Here is an 18,991-nt window from a genome sequence, read left to right as displayed (position 1 = left end):
ATAACAGACCTAGACCTAGACAACACAAAGTTGACAATTCAATAATTTTTCTAAATCTTTTCTTAACATTCTTTAAAAGTTAAACACGAACTTGGAAGCTAAAATTTTTCAGTCATTTTCTCACTGCTCCTATTTAACCAGTTTGATTTTGTCAACTGACTTACAGTTTATATAATAGTTGACGCCTGATAGTCTATAGACTCTATACTATATAGTGAAGGCTTAATCGAAAATACACTTCAATTTGTACACTACTACCTTTTACAGAAAAAGATTTGGTTTATAAACTTCAACTTTATATGAAACCTAAAAATCCATCATAGGAGAGAGTATCAATCAGTATCAATAATTGATTTATAGACTTCAACTTTACATGAAACTTAAAAACCCATAGGAGCAAGTATCAATCAGTCGATCAAACAATCGATTTATGACTCAAACATTTTTAAAATGTTGTTGATTTGTATTTTTAGCAAAACAACACTAGCCAATCTTGTCTTTATCTACTACCACTTCAATTCAACTTCGATTGGCTCGGTTTTTCTATCTATTCATGCTAAACCCAAAACCCCTAATTGGAAGTTAAGTCCCAATTACTCTTTTTGTTAAAAAGGAGAGTTGGCCTCATAACAAGCTGCCTCTCAAGGTAGTATTTATTTATTTGCAATGGAATGGAAGGGGAAAAAACGGTGCAATTTGCTAAATTAATAAAATGAAAGTATTCTTTGACTAATAGCACAAAATTGCCATCCTCAAAACCAACTCTCTGATTAAACTGAGAGGCAGGTTAAAACTAATAAGTTTGATTAAACAAAAGGGGGCCAAAATTAAACAAAAAACAGATTAATCCAACTCAAATGAACTTCAACATAACTGAAGAACTCAAGCTCCAACAACTTCAGTAGCCCCTTCTACAGCAGCTTCGTCAGCAGGTCTCTCAACCTTCACGCCTACATCTTCTGAGTAGTCGCCGTGAACCTACAAGTCCAACCAGCAAGGGCGACCAATAAGAAGACAAAAATCACGGATGGAACTTAAAAGCTCTGAAATACTTTTATTGGTGCTTGATCAGTTATAACTAGTAAAGAGTGAATGAGAAATGAACAAGATAAATACCTCCATCAACTTCCCAAGATCAAATTTGGGTGCTTTCAAAATTTTAACTTTGCGGATAAACACATTTTGAAGAGGGTAGATACTGGATGTTGCCTTTTCAATCTCCTTGCCAATTGACTCGGGAATGAACTTGCGAACCAATTCCTTCAAATCGCAGGAGGATGCTTGGTTTACCATGATTTCTCTCATCTTACGGCGGATCTGAATTGTATAAAAGATATCAGCATTGATTCACGGAAGTGTTTGCAAAAATCATGAATGCATGCTGATTTACGCATATGACAACTACTTCCAAAAAATGAAATACAATAAGCAGATCAAGTTGAAGTAGATTTGGTAATGCTTGGTATAACAATATTACTTCAGTTTTACAATAAAATACTTCATAGCAGTTCTACAAACTAACCTGCCTGATCTGGCTCGACTGAGCATAACAGGTCCTTTTCACTTGGTTTGGCCTTCTCTTGGTAAATCCAATGCAAAACATTCTGAGGGTGTAGTTGTCTGTGGTTTTGACATCTACGTGAGCTTCAATCAAAGTATGCCACTTGCGTACTAAAGACCTCAATTTGTCGGTAGTGAAGTTCATTCCCTGAACATTTTTACAACGAAGAAAAAAAGATGATCAAACTGAAAGATATAAAAACAAGATGTGAATAAAATCTGATAGTTAAACGGAAATTCAATCTCACCCAGAAATTTGTCAGTACATTCCTCCCTTGAACATCTTCTGCTCTCAATCGAATCTTTCTGTATGCGTGCTCTTCGTCTTCCTGAAGATCAGCCAACGAGATCTCGAAGACTCTATGTTTGAGTCCTTCAGATGCAATCTATTGAGAGCACCAAAGTAAAATTAACCTTCTCTCTATGATACTATAAAGCAAATAAAATCTACAAGAACATATGTCTAAGACTCAAACCACATCATATGACTTGGGAAAACTCTAATGCATCGGAACTCGCAAAGGGGAATTCAAGTTATCTAGGAAATATAAAAAAACAAATCTTTGATGCCTAGATACCAAATATTGCCAGTCCATGAAAACACCAATACAAAAATATAAACAGAAAGTCGCAACCTCTCTAATACTAGAAGCCCATCAGATTTAAACTCAAATTAAAAAAAAAATAGAGATCGCAATGTATAACTTATCAACATGGATATAAAGGAAAATTTTCATAAACATGTAACTCATACATTGATCAAATTCAGCAATGCCTCTAAGATTATACAAGCACAATTTAATTCCACAAACTCTACACCCAATTTCCAAATAAACTACAACACACAAAAGTTAAAGCAATTAGGACCGTGACGATTTACCTTGGTACCCTGGGTGCGAGTAACAAGAGTCTTTCCGACATTCTTAACAGTGAAAACTGAAGGAGCCTTGATATCATACCAATCCTTCTTGGCAAATGGATCGGTGCTGAAAGAAGATCAAACAAAAGATACATAAACGTACTCAAAAACTAAAACAAAGATCTTAGAAACTGAAGGAGCAGATAAATTTACTCACGCTTTCTTCTTGCCACCCTTCTTTCCCTTTGAAATCCGCTTGTTCTTGCTGATTGAACAGAAAATGAGAGTTAGAGATAAAACCAAAATGCAGCATGAATTTGAAAATCGGAATAAGAGAGAGAGAGAGAGAGGAAGTACCCGACGGCCATGGCGGAAGGAGGAGAGTTGCCCTAACTCCGCAGATGAAATGCTGCAAGGCAGAGAAAGTTTGAGAGCCTCCAAAAACCCTAAATCTGTCTTTATATAGCTCTATTTTTGCGGTGATTTATTTATCTTTAAATTTAATTAATTTATCATTATTATTTAATTTCTTAATCTAACTATATTGCCATTTTAATAACTACAGAAAACATATATATATATATATATATATAGGGGAAAATAAGAGCAAAAATATTTTTGAAAAGGAAATTATAAATCAGTTCTCTTAGATTTTGGAGGTATGTAAGTCAAAATTATGTTGCACTTGCTAAAATATAGTCCATTGAGTAGGGTATTCCAAGTGAAGTAACAAAATGACTTTGATAGGCCATTTCTTTGCATCCAACCACAATTTCTACCTTACATTATTTTGCTTATATTTTCTTTAGTTGTCTCCTCCTTTTTCCTCCAAAAACAACCAAATAAGATAATACATTATTAATTCCTTTGATTTGTTTTTCAATGGTTTATTGTTGATTTTTCATACACAAATCATAGTTCTATTTGTTGCTTTCAAACACAAAAGCTTTTCTTAAACCTCTTTTGTAATTGCATTTAAGTTTATTGGGCCGACTTGACCTAAGTTTATTGGGCTGTTTAGACTTTTGGATAGGGTCGACCCAATCCTAAATAGGCATGTTGTCCATACTTTGGTTTGGTCTGTTAGTTCAAAATTTGGGCTTAACCTTAATTAAGGTTGAGTTAGATCCATTAGAATTGAATATCCACTATTCCTTAATGAAATATTATTAAAATTTATATATTACTTTATATTAATAAAAATATTGATAGTGAAGTTTTATTTGGTATCTAAATTTCTTTAAAAAAAAAAGTAGTCTAAAAAAAACTACTATATATAAAAAGCTAAACATATTTAAAAAAATAAAATTAAAAAGTTTACTTATTTTAATATAATATAGTATATGAATAACCATACATATATATGAACATTGGGTTAGTCCCATTGATAACTCTATTGAATCAACTTATAGATCTCTATGATTTTCAAAATATAAATTCATATCAAATACAAATGAATACATGGATTAGGTATGCTACATGTTTTGGACCTCTTGATGAGACTTGGATCTAAACAAGTTATTGACTTCTCAAGGAGTGGTAGCTCCAAAATATACACCTATAAAGTTTAACCATTATTTTTTCCTTTTTAAATTACAGATTTCTTTTTCATTGAAAGAAGATCTTTTTCCTTAAATTATACTAAAAACGATAATATATTAAACACTTTCTTTCAAGTCATCTTAAGAGCATTTTTTTTTGACTTGGGAGCATTTTTTTAGAAAATAAACACGTGTTATATCTATATTATCATATATGTTGATTCAATATAAAAGTTTGGTTTAGTTCGATAAAAATGAAAAAATTATTGATTTATAGAAAATTTCGATAGTTTTTTAGTAATGATTGGAGGAAGATTAGAACCTTTGATCTCTTAATCAATTTTTCCATTTTTGAATCATTTATAAGTGCAAATGAGGTAAGCTTTCTTTTAACATCTTCCTAAATTTTGAAAGAGGTGGAATATATATAGATATATATTATATAAATTTATAATGGAGTGAGATTAGGATAAAACATTACTCTAGTGAGATTAGGATAAAACATTACTCTAGTATGAAGAGAAACAAATTAGCCAATGTATGGTAGCTATCAAATTACACACACATCACATCGCTAATCACTAATTAAGATTTAAGATTAAGAAAATTAGTAATACCATGAAAATAACTTGCAATTCTATAAACCGTTTCACGAAAGAAATCTCAAACAATCACTAATAAGGTGGCGGTGGCGGTGGTGGTGGCCGAAGGGTACATCCAAAGACGCCGCAATCAACAGGGTAAGAGTAGAAAGCTTTGCATTCCTCCGGCGAACGTTGGAATGGCCTATCCGGCAAACAATTTTTCTGGTCATCACTGGCCTGAAGTTTCAAGCAAACCGGCGGCTCACTGCAGAAGAAATTATACGAGTAAGTGAAGTTTTGCAATTTCGGCAACGAGCAAATACTCGCCGGAATTTCGCCGGATAATTGGTTATGTGCCACATTTAGCTGCTCCAATTTCTTCATTCCAGCCATTGTCTCAGGTAACGGTCCGACGAGATTATTATCACTAACGTCGAAGACAGTTAGATTTCTCAACGACCCGATTTCCGGCGGCAAACACCCAATCAACCCACTACTCGTGATTATAATTTCATTGAGTGTGGTGTTCATATTTGATATACTAGAGGGGAGGCAGCCATTGATATTGTTATTAGCAAAAACCAGAACAGAAACAGGGGAATTGCCGATGTTTTCCGGTAAGGAAAATTTGAAATCGTTGTTGTTGATGAACAGAGCGTCGAGTTTCAAGTCAAACAGAGAAGAAGGGAGATCGCCGCTGAATTTGTTGAATCGAACGTCGAGGAATTTGAGAGCTGGGAGAGAGAGAATTACAGAGGGGAATTCCCCGGAGAAGTCATTGTTGCTGATATCGAGTTCAAAGAGGAGAGTGAGGCACCGGAAGGAATCGGGGATGGTGCCGCAGAAGCGATTGGAGTTGATGTGAAACAGCGCAAGGTCGGTCAGGAGGCCGAGGTCGTCGGGCAGGGTGCCCGAGATGTTAGCATGGTTGAGGTCGATCCCGGCGACAGTGCGGATGTCGGAGTCGTCGAGGGCGGGGGCGCAGAAAACGCCGGTGTAGTTGCAAACGTTGGGGCCATACCAATTGGCAGTGAAGTTAGCTGGGTCTGCAGTGATGGCATGTTTCCAAGCTTGGAGAGCAATATAAGCCTTAAGAAGTCTGGGGTTGGGGAGAAATGGCGACGGAGTTTGCTGATGGGAAGGTTGGAAGAGGAGGATGAAGATGGAAACGAGGAGGAGAGAACTTGGGAGAAGGGAGGTTGAGGTTTTCATTTCTCGAGGAGGTTTAATTGGACATGGTATTGGTAGTAACAAGGTAACTAGAACTATATAAGATTTTGTTATGATATAAACTATTCCACAAAATGAATTGATAGCAAAATCAATCTTACCTACCAATAGAAAAAGAGAGATTTATTATGAGGAAAAAAAAAATGAAAAGGATAGGCCAAAAGCATATTGCTTTGGTATTATTAAAACATATTAATCTGTAATGTTACACTAAAGTTTTTTCTTTTTCTTATATATATACACACACACATAAATTTGAGTTATGAATTTTAGATAACGATTCTTACCTCAGCATAAAACGCGGTTTTAATCAACCTTAGCTGCCTTAAGCTTTAATATTATACACTTTTTACTTTTATATAAACAAATATTTAAGATCTCTCTCTCTCTCTCTCTCTCTCTCTCTCTCTCTCTCTCTATATATATATATATATATATATATATATATATATATATATACTATTCAAGGAGTATCTATTTTCATTGTTTTTTCCAAAAAATCAAAATTTAAAGATGTGCACTAAGTTCCACTTTTTTAATTCTTTCTTACCTTTGACATTGACATCAAAATTTAAATTTGGATTTTGTATCTTGACATACGTTTGGAAGATTTATCAGTAAGTTCTCTATTTTCTTTTGGTTTAGTAGTAGTAAACTAGTAACGATATCCGTAGACGTTTTAAACATAATTTAACCACTAATACATATATATTTGTAAAAGTTGTGAGCTACATTTAGGTTGGGGACTATTGATTTATAAAAGACTATACTTAGATATATCGTGAATTGTTTATCTTGTGAACTACAAATTTGCTAATGTATTTCACATGCTACATAAACTCGAACTTTTGAATATCTTTTGATGACAAAATTGTTTTTACAAATCGTAACGATGAGTTTTATCTTAAAATTATTTGAATGAAATTGATACAAAAGAAAAAAGCTATAAGAAAAATTATAAACACATGAACATAGTTTGATCTCGTGCGATCCGTGTCGTGTTTTGATATCGTGAAAAAAAAGAAAAAGAGGGTTAGAAATGGATTATTTAATAATTTAATTTTAGAAATGATTTGCATGGGAAGCATAAGGTAGAATGTTGTTGGGTCATTGAATTTCTCAACAAGAAAACAACTCATTAACCCAATGATTTAGACAACCTACTTATCCAACACATTCATTTCCTCTTTCAAACACATTTCAAATCCATCCCCTCTCCCATCAAATATTCTCTTAATTAAACTATATATATTTCCATTTTTTCTAATGTTTTTTTTTAACAAAAAAAAATCACTATAGAAGCTCTTTCTTGTATTTTACTTAGTAATTTAAATGCAACGTTTTAGTTTATATATGAATTGATTTTGATTCATTTTAGTCATTGCATCTTTTAAAATGTTCTAAATAAATACTTATAATTTGTGTCAATTAAGTCTAAATTTTTTCAAAAGTCAAAACAATCTAGACATTTTATTATGCTTGCATTTGAAAATCATCAATACATTGCTACTCAAACTTGTATAAACTTTTTCAAATGCCATTTTAACCAAACGAACGACGATTAGAGTAAATGCATGCATGGACACAATGTTAAAAGAAAATTATTTCTAAGAGTCTAAATTGATCGTTTGTAAATGCTTAGGAGTATTACTCAATATAATTATAAATTTTCCACAAAGGATTTTCAAATAAAAAAGGAAAGAACAAAAAAGTTCAACGCTTAAACTTGATATTATTATTAGCTAAATATCTAAATCGATAGAAACATTAAATTTAGATAGGTTTCTTATTAAAAGAAATTATAAGATAACAATGATGAAATAGGGCAACTCAAATGGTCTCACCAAACAAAATGAGACTCATAAGTTAGAGTTAAAATGAAGTGTTAGTTCAACTTACACATAAACCAATGAGAAAGGAATGAATGAATAGATAGATAGGAACAACACAGTTGCATGGTCTTTGTCTAAGTTTGCTCTTTGGCTAATTTTTAGTTATTACTACTTCTTGCACCCTCAAATATATATATGTTGACACACAATTAAATTCATATTAAAAATTAAAAAAATATATATATATAAAAGTCAAAAAGGGAGATATTATGCTTATGGAGAAAGAAACATTTTTAAATAAAATATTTTTAAAAGCAACCAAACCCCAATAAGTAAAATGATAAAAATATAATGATTTCTACAACAACTAATGTAATTATATATGTATATCCGATGCATTAAGGTTGGAATTAAACTTCATTTTATCTTAAAATCAAGTGATTAACTTATTAAAATATAGCTATTCAATTACTTTCACTCTAATATTATTTTAGAAATTAGTCTATTTTATAATAAACTTTCAAACTAGTTTAAGAAGATGACTAAGTTTAAATTATTTACTAAAGAAAATATTATATATAGAAATATTGATATGAATTTAATCCTAATTGAGCAAGTGAAAGGGAAAAAAAGTCCAACTAGGAGGTTAATTCATTTATAAATGTTAAGATTGGGGAACAGCTATTAGGGTATTTGATTAATTAAACACATTGAGAAAGTATTAAAATTACTATTATTATATATTTTTCTAGAAGGATGAGGTGACACTTCAAAACCCTTACCAAAAACCAATTTGACCCTTTATCTCAAATTGCATATTGTGAACTCTGAGAATAGCCTTCAAACACTTTTGAACTTTGAACATTTCCATTTGTCTTTTGGAGATGAAAAGGTCAATTAGTTGCCTTGTTATGTCAATAGTTGTTGGATTTAGATAATTAATCACTTAATTGATTATATCTTTAGTCAAGTTAATATGCTTTGGTGATACCACATTAGGGAAATAAAAAAGTAAATACTTTTTGTTGAAGTCACTATAATATAATACGACTTTAATTATTGTATAATATGTTAATTTAAGAAGTTTCTGTATTTTTTCTTTTTTCTTAATGCTTGATAAAGTAAAAAGAAGATTAATAGAGTCAATTATGAGAGTAATTAACTTCTTTAATAAGTAAAATTTATATCAAAGCAGTAAATTCTCGTATAGGATAATCATGTCATGAAGGAAATTTGATGGCAACAGAAGTGAAAGAAAATATAAACAGAAGACATGACATGATATGAAAGCTCCGTGAAAATGATCTCTTTTAAATGATTTTCACGCTGTTTCATTTTCTACTATTACAATATTTAACCTCTCACCAAAAAAAGAAACTAATGGAAAACTATTGTTTCCATTATGTTGCGTCTTGATTGGTGGAATATATTGCCCTGTGAGCTTAGTGTGAGGACCCCATCACCCAAATTGATCACCTTTGGTGTAGCCTGGAGTAATGGCTAGACGAGTGAATTTAGTTCAGCAGCAGCATGATTTGGCTTGCAAGTGTGGAGCATGAAGTTGCAAGCTGTTACAGCCTCTCCCACTGTAAGATAGATCCATTCTTGTCCGATCGCCTCGATGAACTTCACCTCGTTTAACTTTTTTATCACTTCACTTCTTGGATTGCAAAGCACAAGCTATAATCACATAACATGGCAGAAAAAATTACTAGTTGTTCGAACTTTAATTTCAATCAGCTTCAACTCATTGATTTGCGATTACTGTTAGATTATTATTACATTCATGGTTAAACAAGATTATACTTCAAGGAAATACTTACTTTGAGACCCTTTCTTTCAGTACTCTTCTTAACCTCTTCAAGCATGCTGATTCCACTTGAGTCAATGCTACTAACGCCTGTGTTCAAAATTTCAAATCATGTATATGAGATAAAAGAGAGAGGTTGTTTGTTCTTAAGTTCAAATAGTCGTTGAAGTACTTACCGGACATGTCTAGAATTATGTACTGCAAGCTGGTTTCTCCTGATGTTTTTATCCTCTCTTCTTCGTCTGTAATCCACCTCGAAAGCCTACGAAAGAAGAGAAATGTAAATGAGGATCAGTATCTTCATTCTCATTTTTATACATATGAAGATCATTATGGCAACTGCATTTAGTGGTTGCAGAATATTACCTTTCTCTTAGGTAGTTTGAGTTGGCAAAGTAGATTGGGGCCTCCAATTGAAGGATGAGAATTCCAGGCACACGGTTGGCTGTTGGGTATTGATCAACGCTTCTGTAAATTGTGGAGTTGGGAATGTTGCCTAGTACTAAAGTTCTTGGCCTCGCCATGATGAGAAGCACCCTTAACAAAGAGAGTGTAATCTGAAAAACCAGGTCAATTGATACAAATGAGAACCAAATTGGAAGATTTGGATAGTCTAAAAATTAAGTTCATTCTATTGATTTGCTCACCGCAACGATCAAGCCTGTTTCAACACTGCCAAAGACAACACCGATATATGCACCAAGGCAGACGACAAAGTCAAATTTGTCGATTTTCCAAAGGTGGATGACTTCTTCGTAGTTGATTAGGCCAAGCATAGCAGTGATGATTATGGCAGAAAGCACAACCAGGGGTGTATAGTGAAAAAATGGCGTCAAAAACAACAGAGTGATCATCAGAGCAATTGCCATGACAATATTCGAAACTGCAGTTTTACATCCTGCATTGAAATTCACTGCAGTCCTCGAGAAAGGGCCTGTATATTTTATTCATATTAGTCCTGAGTGATAAGCTCAACTAACAAATACCAGTTAGATCATCATAGCATATGTTGCTAACATATCAATTGTCGATCATAATAAGTTGCTATTGCAATTGGTATCAGCTAATTAATACTAAAATTACAAACTCTATGACTTAGGTCCCTAATCTGTAACCATTTTGTTTATAGTTTTCAAGAATTATGATTTCTTCATCACAATTTATTTACGAAGGTTTCATCAAAAGAATATAACAAATCAAAGAAACTCATACCCGAAAGTAGTGTTTAGAAATTTTACTTTCAAAAACCAAATGACTATCAACGGAACCTTAATAACTTCAATGCAGATGTCTAACAATTGAGGACCAAACTGGAGCTCCTCCATTGAATTTGCAGCTTACCTGCAGTAAGGTAGCAAGAAGTGCAAGAACCAACAATGTTCATCATCCCAAATGCTATCATCTCCTTGTTTCCATCAATGTGGTAATTCTTAAATGCAGCAAAACTTCTTCCCACTGCAACCCCTTCCTGCATTACAAAAGTGATTCAGAAAAATGATGGTCTAGCAGAATTCACTTAATTTCTTTCTTCGGGACATTTCATCGAACAGTCGGTAATAGTGTTTCTAAGCACACCCACAAAACAGTTCAAATCACTGTTTAAACTTCTATCCTCAACCTATACTACCAATAAAGAATAAGACTAAAAGAAACTTACAGCGAGGCCTATGATTCCGATGATGATCCCTGTTTTGATAGTAATGGCGAGATGAGGGGATCCAAATACTAAATCAGATACAGAAGGGGGATTCAACCCTTTCTTCAAACTCCCAATCTAAATTAAAACAAAAACAGAGAAACCCAATAAAGGTTAGGAAGTTGTTTGATTATAACACAACCTGCCCATTAAAGAAAGTTTGACAAAAGCAAAAGAAACAGAGACAGCAATGGAGGATGGAGTGAATTACCACTTGAACGCCATGTTTTTCAGCGTGGGTTAAGTAAACGAGAAGACTTCCCAAGATTACCGAAGTCAAAGGCGCCAATGCACTTATCCAAAAGAAGATTGGTTTCTTCTTGCTCTGCAATTGGTTTTCATTATGAACTCTAATTAGCAACCACTAAGAACATAATTTAAAATGAAAATTGTCTTTCATTCTATGATATAATAACATAGTTTCCAATTTATATATATATATATATATATAGTGTATTTAGATTTTTCAAATATAAAATTTAAAATACAGAACTATATTATTTTTTAAAAAAATGTTTGGAGATCTAGTGTTTTAAGTTGAGGATTTTTAAAAAAAATAAGAAACACAATTAATTTTAAATAAACATGTATTGAATAATTTACTATAAATTAAAATTTCACAAACTTTTATAGCTAAAAATTTTTTGTAAATTAATAATTTATAATTAACCTTTTTTTTTTTGAAAATTTGTCAAAAATAACAAAATCAACTAACTATTTCCACCAAAATCAATATAATTTTTTTTTGTCTTTAATGATTTTTTTGCCATAAAAGTAAATTGTTTGTATTTTTCATTATTCTTGAAAAGATTCCAAACATTTTTATAAATTAATTAATAATAATTCGTAATTAACCTAATATTTATTTCATAAACAACTGATTTTATAGTTTGTAAAGGAAATATAATATATTTAAAACAATAATTTAAATTATAATTCAATATTTCAATTTATTACTAAACAAAAATATGAAATGCAACTCTACTTTTACTCTAAAGACATAGGAATTAAAATACTTATAAAATATAGAAAAAAAAATTCAAATTATGTCAATAATAAATATCGATAAAAATGGATAGGCTTCTATTTAGTTTTTATCGTTGATATAATCTAAAGTTTTGTTATATTTTATAAATGTTTTTAACGATTTGTTATTTACACTAATCTTTTTATAAATAATTAATCGATCTGGTGGCCAAAACTCACCTACGATGGAAATAAATTGACCCAAATTTATGTGTTGACCAAATAGATTGGTTAAATTTTGTATCACCATATATATCATTATTGTTGTTGATGTTGGTGTTGGTGTTATTATTATTATTTTCTATCTTCAAGTTTCATGGATTAAAATTTATTGAGTGGATAAGGATTTATTAAGTCAATTAACCATTCAAATATTATTGGATACAAAAGTTTTAACATGGCAACAACATCAATAGTTTTTCTAATTATTTTGAGAGAGAACAACATTAATAGTTATAGACTATGCATCACTTGCCAAAGACATAAAATTTTATCTACTCTATATATTTTAATCTCCTCATAACAATAAATAAGATCATATTAAATCAAAACCAATTTGGTATGTGTGAGTACAAAATATTTTTGCAATCTGAAAAGAAGGGGAAAAGAAAAAAGAGAGACAAGATAAGTGCACAAAAAACAGAAAATATTTTGAAACCAACTAAAAAAAGAAACAAGACATGTTTTTAGTTTCTTTACTGACATGTTTCAATTCGTACAAAAATCTAACAAAATTTTTAAAAATACTTTATTTTTCATTTAAAAGAAGAATAAAACCAAGAGACAGAAATTTAAAATAACCTTAGAAAACATAATTTAGGATACCAAAAACTACAAACAAAATGGTATAGAAAAGCTTACCAAATATCTTGTGAGGAGGAGAAAGAAGAGAAAACAACAACCCAATACAATACTTTCCCATCTCCACTGTCAGAATTTTACAAAAACAAAAAAGATTAAAAATTGTAAGAAAAAAAAAAGTTTGGAGTGACGAAAAAGGACAGAAAGAAAAACCAACCTTGTGAAGTTGAGTAAAAAGAGAGCGCATAACGGATACAATATCAGTCTCATGCGTAAAATGAACCAATCCGGTTATGCCTTTTAATTGCTGAAGACAGACCACCGTTGCTGCACCACCCATGAACCCTACTATTGTTGCATGCGACAAAAAGTCCACAATAAGCCCTAATCTGCACTTTCAAAGTCATTGACGACTATGAATATATATCTACATATGTCACAGTGTTGTAATTTGATATATATCAGAGCTAGAAGTTCACCTTAGAAATCCAAGAGAAGCTTGAAAAACTCCTGCGAAGAAAGTGGCAGTGAAAACCAACTGAACATATTGCTTCGGATGCTCCACGGGGTTGACTTCCTTTCCCAACATGGCAGACATAAGCAACGATGCTACCGCCACTGTCCCCACCGCTACATCTTTCGAGCTTCCAAGCATGGCGTATATCAACGGAGGTACGAAACTCGAATCTACATTAGAGAAGAAAAATCAATAACCAACATGGTATTAAAAGCAAGAGATATGTATATATATATTAATGTGTGTTATAGTATTGTATAAACTTACAAAGTCCGATGATAGGAGGAATGCTAGCGAGATTGGCATAGCTAATACCCTGAGGGACAGCTAAACTAGCGATGGTGATACCAGCAACGAGGTCAGCTTTAAAGAAGTCCAAAGTGTAATGAGGAGCCCAACTGAGGAAGGGAATGAAGTATTTAAGCCATAGAAAGATTTGTGTGGGTAAAGGTTGGTTTTTGAATTGTTTGAAAGGGTCATCAGGGAAGAAGGTTTCTTTGAGATTGGAAGATAAGGAGTCTAAGAAGGGCTTCTTGGGAGGAATGGCTACTCGATGAGGGCATTCAAAATCTGCATTGCCCATAATTTAGGGAATGAGATTTTTTTTTCTTTCTTTTCTTTTCTTTTCTTTTGTGTGTGTGGGAGAATTTGGAATTTGGGGGTAAGGATTGTGAGGGTATATATTGGGGAAGGTTATTGCTTAGTGGAGGATCTCCAAAGTGGATTGCTGGAACCCATTTTTTGGATGGACACGTGGCAAGTCAACATCTGTTTGACCATATGACAAAAGAGAAAGAGAAATTAAAACCTGTTTTGTTTTTAGGAATAATGGGGGTAAGGCAAGAGGTAACTACCCACTTAGATTTGAGTAAGGAATGTTTGGTTGGATATTTAATAGCTGTCTTTAATAACATTATTTGTTTTCTCTTTTCTTTCTAATTAAGCTTTTTATTATATGAGTTTATCTTTTTTTTTTTTTTTAAATGATTGTAAAAATACAACTAATTAAGTTTTGAAATCTATAAACATGGTTTTTCAAAACACTTTCGGAATTTTAGGAAAGATTGTGTCAAAACCAACAATAACCTAGTTGTAAAGCAAACAAACAATTTTTTGAAATGAATTTTATATCTACTTTATTAATGTTTCAAAAAATTAAGTTGATTTTTAAAAGCTAAAGAAAGTACCAAAATTAGGAGGAGATAAAAATAAATTTCTAAAAACAAAAATGAGAAATTCTATAGAGAATTGGATAGATTTTATTATATTTGTAAATAATTTTTTTTCTTTTTTTTTTTGCTATATTTGAAAATATTTCAATCTTTCACATTTTTGTTTTCAAATCTTTTAAAAATCAAGTTTATAAACACTGTTAGAACTGAAAATAAAATCACTATCAAACTAAATTGAACGCATACATGCATGTGTATGTATGTATATATATATATGTGCAAACGAAATCCAACATAAGACTAAGGCACATGGAAAGTTTTTCAATTATTTGTCTTGGTCTCAATGGCCTTTTCTGTTGCTTTATTTGTGCTTAATTGTTTTATAAAAAATGGAAATAGAAAAAATATATATAAAATCTCCCATAAATTTATAATACGAAGAACTTTCAATAAATAATATATGGTATTGATAAAAATAAAAAAATAATGATATAACATGATGTGCATGATAAGTACTGGATATTCTAAGAAAGATTTTATTATTACCCATGACAATTTTTGGAATAATTTGTTACCATATTGGTAAAATTGTTATCATGGAAACTAATTGAAAATTAAAATTACCTATCAACTCCATACAAAAACAAATTTTTAATTTTACATAAAAACATATAATATTAATAACAAAATAGAAAAATAAAATAAAATTATGTGCAAGTGCTGTAGAGGGTATGGTCATATGGACCCAACTTTGTGAAAAAAAAAAGCTGTGGAGGGATTGTGGGAAGTACTATGGAATCACTTTTTTTTTTTCTATCAAATATATGTATGTAAATTAATCAAATAATTGTGAACTTTTACTATTTATTTTTCAACGCACAGGTGTAAAAAATTACTTTTCGAATCACCTTTTAAGTTTATCTTTATTATATTAGTTTAACACTCCAAATTAATAATGGATTAAAATTTTATTAGGTGAATCGTAATTATCCAAATTAATTGCATTTTAAAATTGTATATGTATACAAGACTTATTTTAAATTCTATATTTAGTTAGATTGACTTTTTTTCTAAAAATAAATTATTTAGTTAGCATGATCAACTTGAATTCCATTTCCCTTTTGCACTTGAGACTAGAAAAAGGGACTGACCACAAATTTATGCCAAGTGTCATACAAAATTTCATATTTGTCCCTATGGTGTGACACTTACTACAATACAAAACAAAAAAGATTCCACATAAATTTTGTAAGGTAACTCAATTTTTTATCGTAAAATTTCGAATTTTGTAAGTTTCAAACGAAGACCTAAATTCTAAGTACATGCAGATATTAGTTGTTCTAAGTAGTTGGTTTACTATAAATCGTCACAAACTTATTTACATTTTAATAGTACTAATATTTATATTAATAAATAGATAAACGTCTTTTTAAATAATAATAAGAAGAAAATTTTCCAATTCTAAAACACTTTTTTTTTAATAGATAAAATCACTTTTTACTTAGGATAATCCAATATTTAAGTTTTGACTTTTAGGGGGGTTTTTCATACTATAAAAATTGAATTTAAATTATTAAAATGTTGTTTTGGGAAATAATTTTAACCATTTAATCGGTATGCATGAGAATAAAAAAATGGAAATTTCCATAGTTTAAAATGAGTAGAAATGGAAGGTGTAGGTTAGGGCCGCCGAAGAGAGGTAGTGGGAGATTAAAAGGATCTGAGAATGCATGATTAAGGAATATTTTAGAAAAATAATTAAGAGGTAATTAATATTAATTAATTAAGCTTGAATGATGCTGTATTCCATTACTTAGGCAAGTGGTCACATTTTGATAATTATTATAATTTGATTAAACCCCCAAAAGAAAGATGGGGGAAAAAGGGAATTAATTAAAAACAACAAAAGAAGTGAAGAACAATCTATGTGGAGAACTGTCACAGAGAAGCTTCCATTTTGGGAGACCAAAAAGAAATTAATGTGTTTCATGTGGGCGTCCCTATAAATAATAAATGGAAATTACTTTTTATATTTATTCATATTTTTTGTTTTTTTCAATTTGGGACAGCTACATATCCAAGATTGATATGATTTAGTGTAGCTTTTATAGATATATGCTCCTTTAGATTTGGAATTTTGTTGGAAGTTTTCTAATTAATTTTGATTTCAATTATTAGTTTCTTCCTTGCTTTTCCCCTGATCATAAAATAGGTTTAGCTTTGCTTAACAAGTTTATTAACGTTTAAGTAAGTCTATGAAACACGTGAAATCGAGAAACGACCTGACCATTTTAAAGATGTAAACTTTAAAATTGATGTCATTATTCGAACTATAAAATAGTTAATTCACCTTCCTTTTAGTTTTGTTTTGTAGAGAGTATCAAATCATCATCTTTTAAGATGGTAGTTTTGATGCTTTATTCATTTAAGTTACAATAATGTACATACAATTTTTTAAAGTACGACAAGCAACAAGGATGAAGAACAATCACGTTGAAAGAAAAAAAAAACAGAAGCAAATTGTTGAGAATTTAATAAGTGAACATATACTTTGTAGCCAAACTTCATTCTAATTGTTTTGGTATACATGGCATGCAAGATTGTGTTTTATATCACTTCGAAGATACGTGGAGTATACCTTATAATAAGTTTATTTCAAATAATTTCCTTAATGAAAAGTTCGATCAATGTTTTCATTTACCAAGGAGTCTTTTCGAACAAAAGTAGTCTGATATGATTGAAGAGACCTACTTGAGAATGGCAACAATGTCCAACATATATTTCAACTACAAGCATGGTGTGGCCGATTTAGACAATAATCATCCTAGAACCAACATGTTCATCCACCATCATAGTATTAGCATAATAATTTAGCCAATAAACATATGTTATAGTAACAAATTAGTGGGAAAGATAATCAAAATTATTGAAAACATGCTTTCGTTTATAAATGGAAAATAATTGGGTAATTAAAGTTGGATAGAATAATTAATTAATTCAAAGAGCCAAATTAAAGTATAGAGTTTTAACTAGTGCAAGTGTTTTCTAGGGTTTTAAGTCTCTCCTAATTCTCTATTGGTAATGGATGGTATAGTGAAAGTTAATTATTTGTGCACTAAAATCTAATCACTCATTCCTTTGACCTAAGTTACATATTATCATTATTATTTTATATAAGTTTAGAATTTCCCCAGATGAGTTCTCTAAATCCAAAAAAAGAATAGGTTAACAACTTCCCCACATAATAACTCCACTAACTACATTCCCAAACCTTTTCTTTTCATCATTATAATTTTGAAAGTTAGATTCTAGTGTTAATTATATTTCATCACATTATGGTTTTTACACTGCACCATAACCCAATTACTGAACTCTATATATGGATAATGATATGAAACTGAGTTATATATGTGTCAATAATTTCGTTACAATAACAATGCACCAATAACTCCAATATTAGTGGGTAACTAATATATCAATTTGAGCACAAATGAAATAATAGAAAGTTTTAACTTTTGATATTAATTATATAGCCAAGTGGGTTGCATGGAAAATCAATTTTAAAATGGGGAATTATATGGATGGTGGGGTCTGAGCTATTTTTGCTTATTTGTTTTTCTGTTTTTTTGGAGAAGAATCTCGTAATGTGTTATTTTACTTTCATATAAAATTGACAATAATCTCATTGTCAATTATAATTGAAATTTTCTTTAAAATAATCAGCAGTTAAGATTTAAAATATTGTTTTTACAAAAATTAGTGACGAAGAATGTTTTCTCTTTTTTGAAACGTCAATGACCTGGATTTTTCTTTTATATATTTATTATAAATATTTGATGTGGATTGATAGTACTAAAAGTCGATTCAATCTTTATAATCTTACCTTACTTTGGAAAGATTTTTCTTTGTAATGGTTTTGATTGCACTAAGTTAGATCAGTAGATTAAAAATATATATACATAATTCTCAGATATATGTCAGTAATTTTTCATTATTATTAATAGAAAAATAAGGTTAAATAAATTTTTATCTATGAAGAGAATTTGAATTTAATTTTTATAGTTTGATAAAATCTTGACCCACATATCTATATATATAGTATATGATATTCTTGCATATTCAGACTTAATTATATATCTATTTAACTTTCTTCTATTGAATCAATCTAAAACTTTGATGATCATGCAATCAACGGTTTGAATATGTTTATGATAGATTATATCTACTATCATAGAGTTCATTCTATTGTGTTCAATTACAATTTGTTAGAAATATGACTAAACAGTCATAGTCATTATCATTTCATGATACACCAAAAAAATAATTTGGCTTAGGAAATAGAACGAAAGTAAACGAAAAAAAG

The 18,991-nt window shown here is 30.6% G+C and overlaps 3 protein-coding genes across 3 annotated transcripts; all 3 read right to left on the bottom strand.

Moving 5' to 3' along the window:
• Positions 1-674: 674 nt before the first annotated feature.
• Positions 675-2,895, bottom strand: LOC103483683 (40S ribosomal protein S3a). Its single transcript, XM_008440404.3, has 7 exons — positions 2,777-2,895; positions 2,637-2,684; positions 2,441-2,546; positions 1,809-1,946; positions 1,523-1,708; positions 1,117-1,317; positions 675-978 (listed from the first exon to the last, which is right to left on the bottom strand). Exons 1-7 carry the CDS (start codon positions 2,785-2,787, stop codon positions 883-885), a joined length of 786 nt encoding a protein of 261 aa, XP_008438626.1. The 5' UTR covers positions 2,788-2,895; the 3' UTR covers positions 675-882.
• Positions 2,896-4,388: 1,493 nt separating this feature from the next.
• On the bottom strand, positions 4,389-5,897 carry LOC103483684 (leucine-rich repeat extensin-like protein 6). Its single transcript, XM_008440405.3, has one exon. The coding sequence runs from the start codon at positions 5,754-5,756 to the stop codon at positions 4,635-4,637; it is 1,122 nt and encodes a 373-aa protein (XP_008438627.1). The 5' UTR covers positions 5,757-5,897; the 3' UTR covers positions 4,389-4,634.
• A 2,855-nt stretch (positions 5,898-8,752) lies between these two features.
• On the bottom strand, positions 8,753-14,115 carry LOC103483681 (sulfate transporter 3.1). Its single transcript, XM_008440403.3, has 12 exons — positions 13,724-14,115; positions 13,419-13,626; positions 13,157-13,328; positions 13,000-13,065; positions 11,324-11,437; positions 11,074-11,190; positions 10,758-10,884; positions 10,064-10,350; positions 9,783-9,973; positions 9,593-9,678; positions 9,430-9,506; positions 8,753-9,286 (listed from the first exon to the last, which is right to left on the bottom strand). The coding sequence occupies exons 1-12, from the start codon at positions 14,037-14,039 to the stop codon at positions 9,107-9,109; spliced, it is 1,941 nt and encodes a 646-aa protein (XP_008438625.1). The 5' UTR covers positions 14,040-14,115; the 3' UTR covers positions 8,753-9,106.
• Positions 14,116-18,991: the final 4,876 nt, after the last annotated feature.

The sequence above is a fragment of the Cucumis melo genome, chromosome 6 (genome assembly GCF_025177605.1).
Source record: "Cucumis melo cultivar AY chromosome 6, USDA_Cmelo_AY_1.0, whole genome shotgun sequence".
Taxonomy (NCBI): domain Eukaryota; kingdom Viridiplantae; phylum Streptophyta; class Magnoliopsida; order Cucurbitales; family Cucurbitaceae; genus Cucumis; species Cucumis melo.
This window is presented reverse-complemented; position numbering and strand designations above follow the sequence as displayed.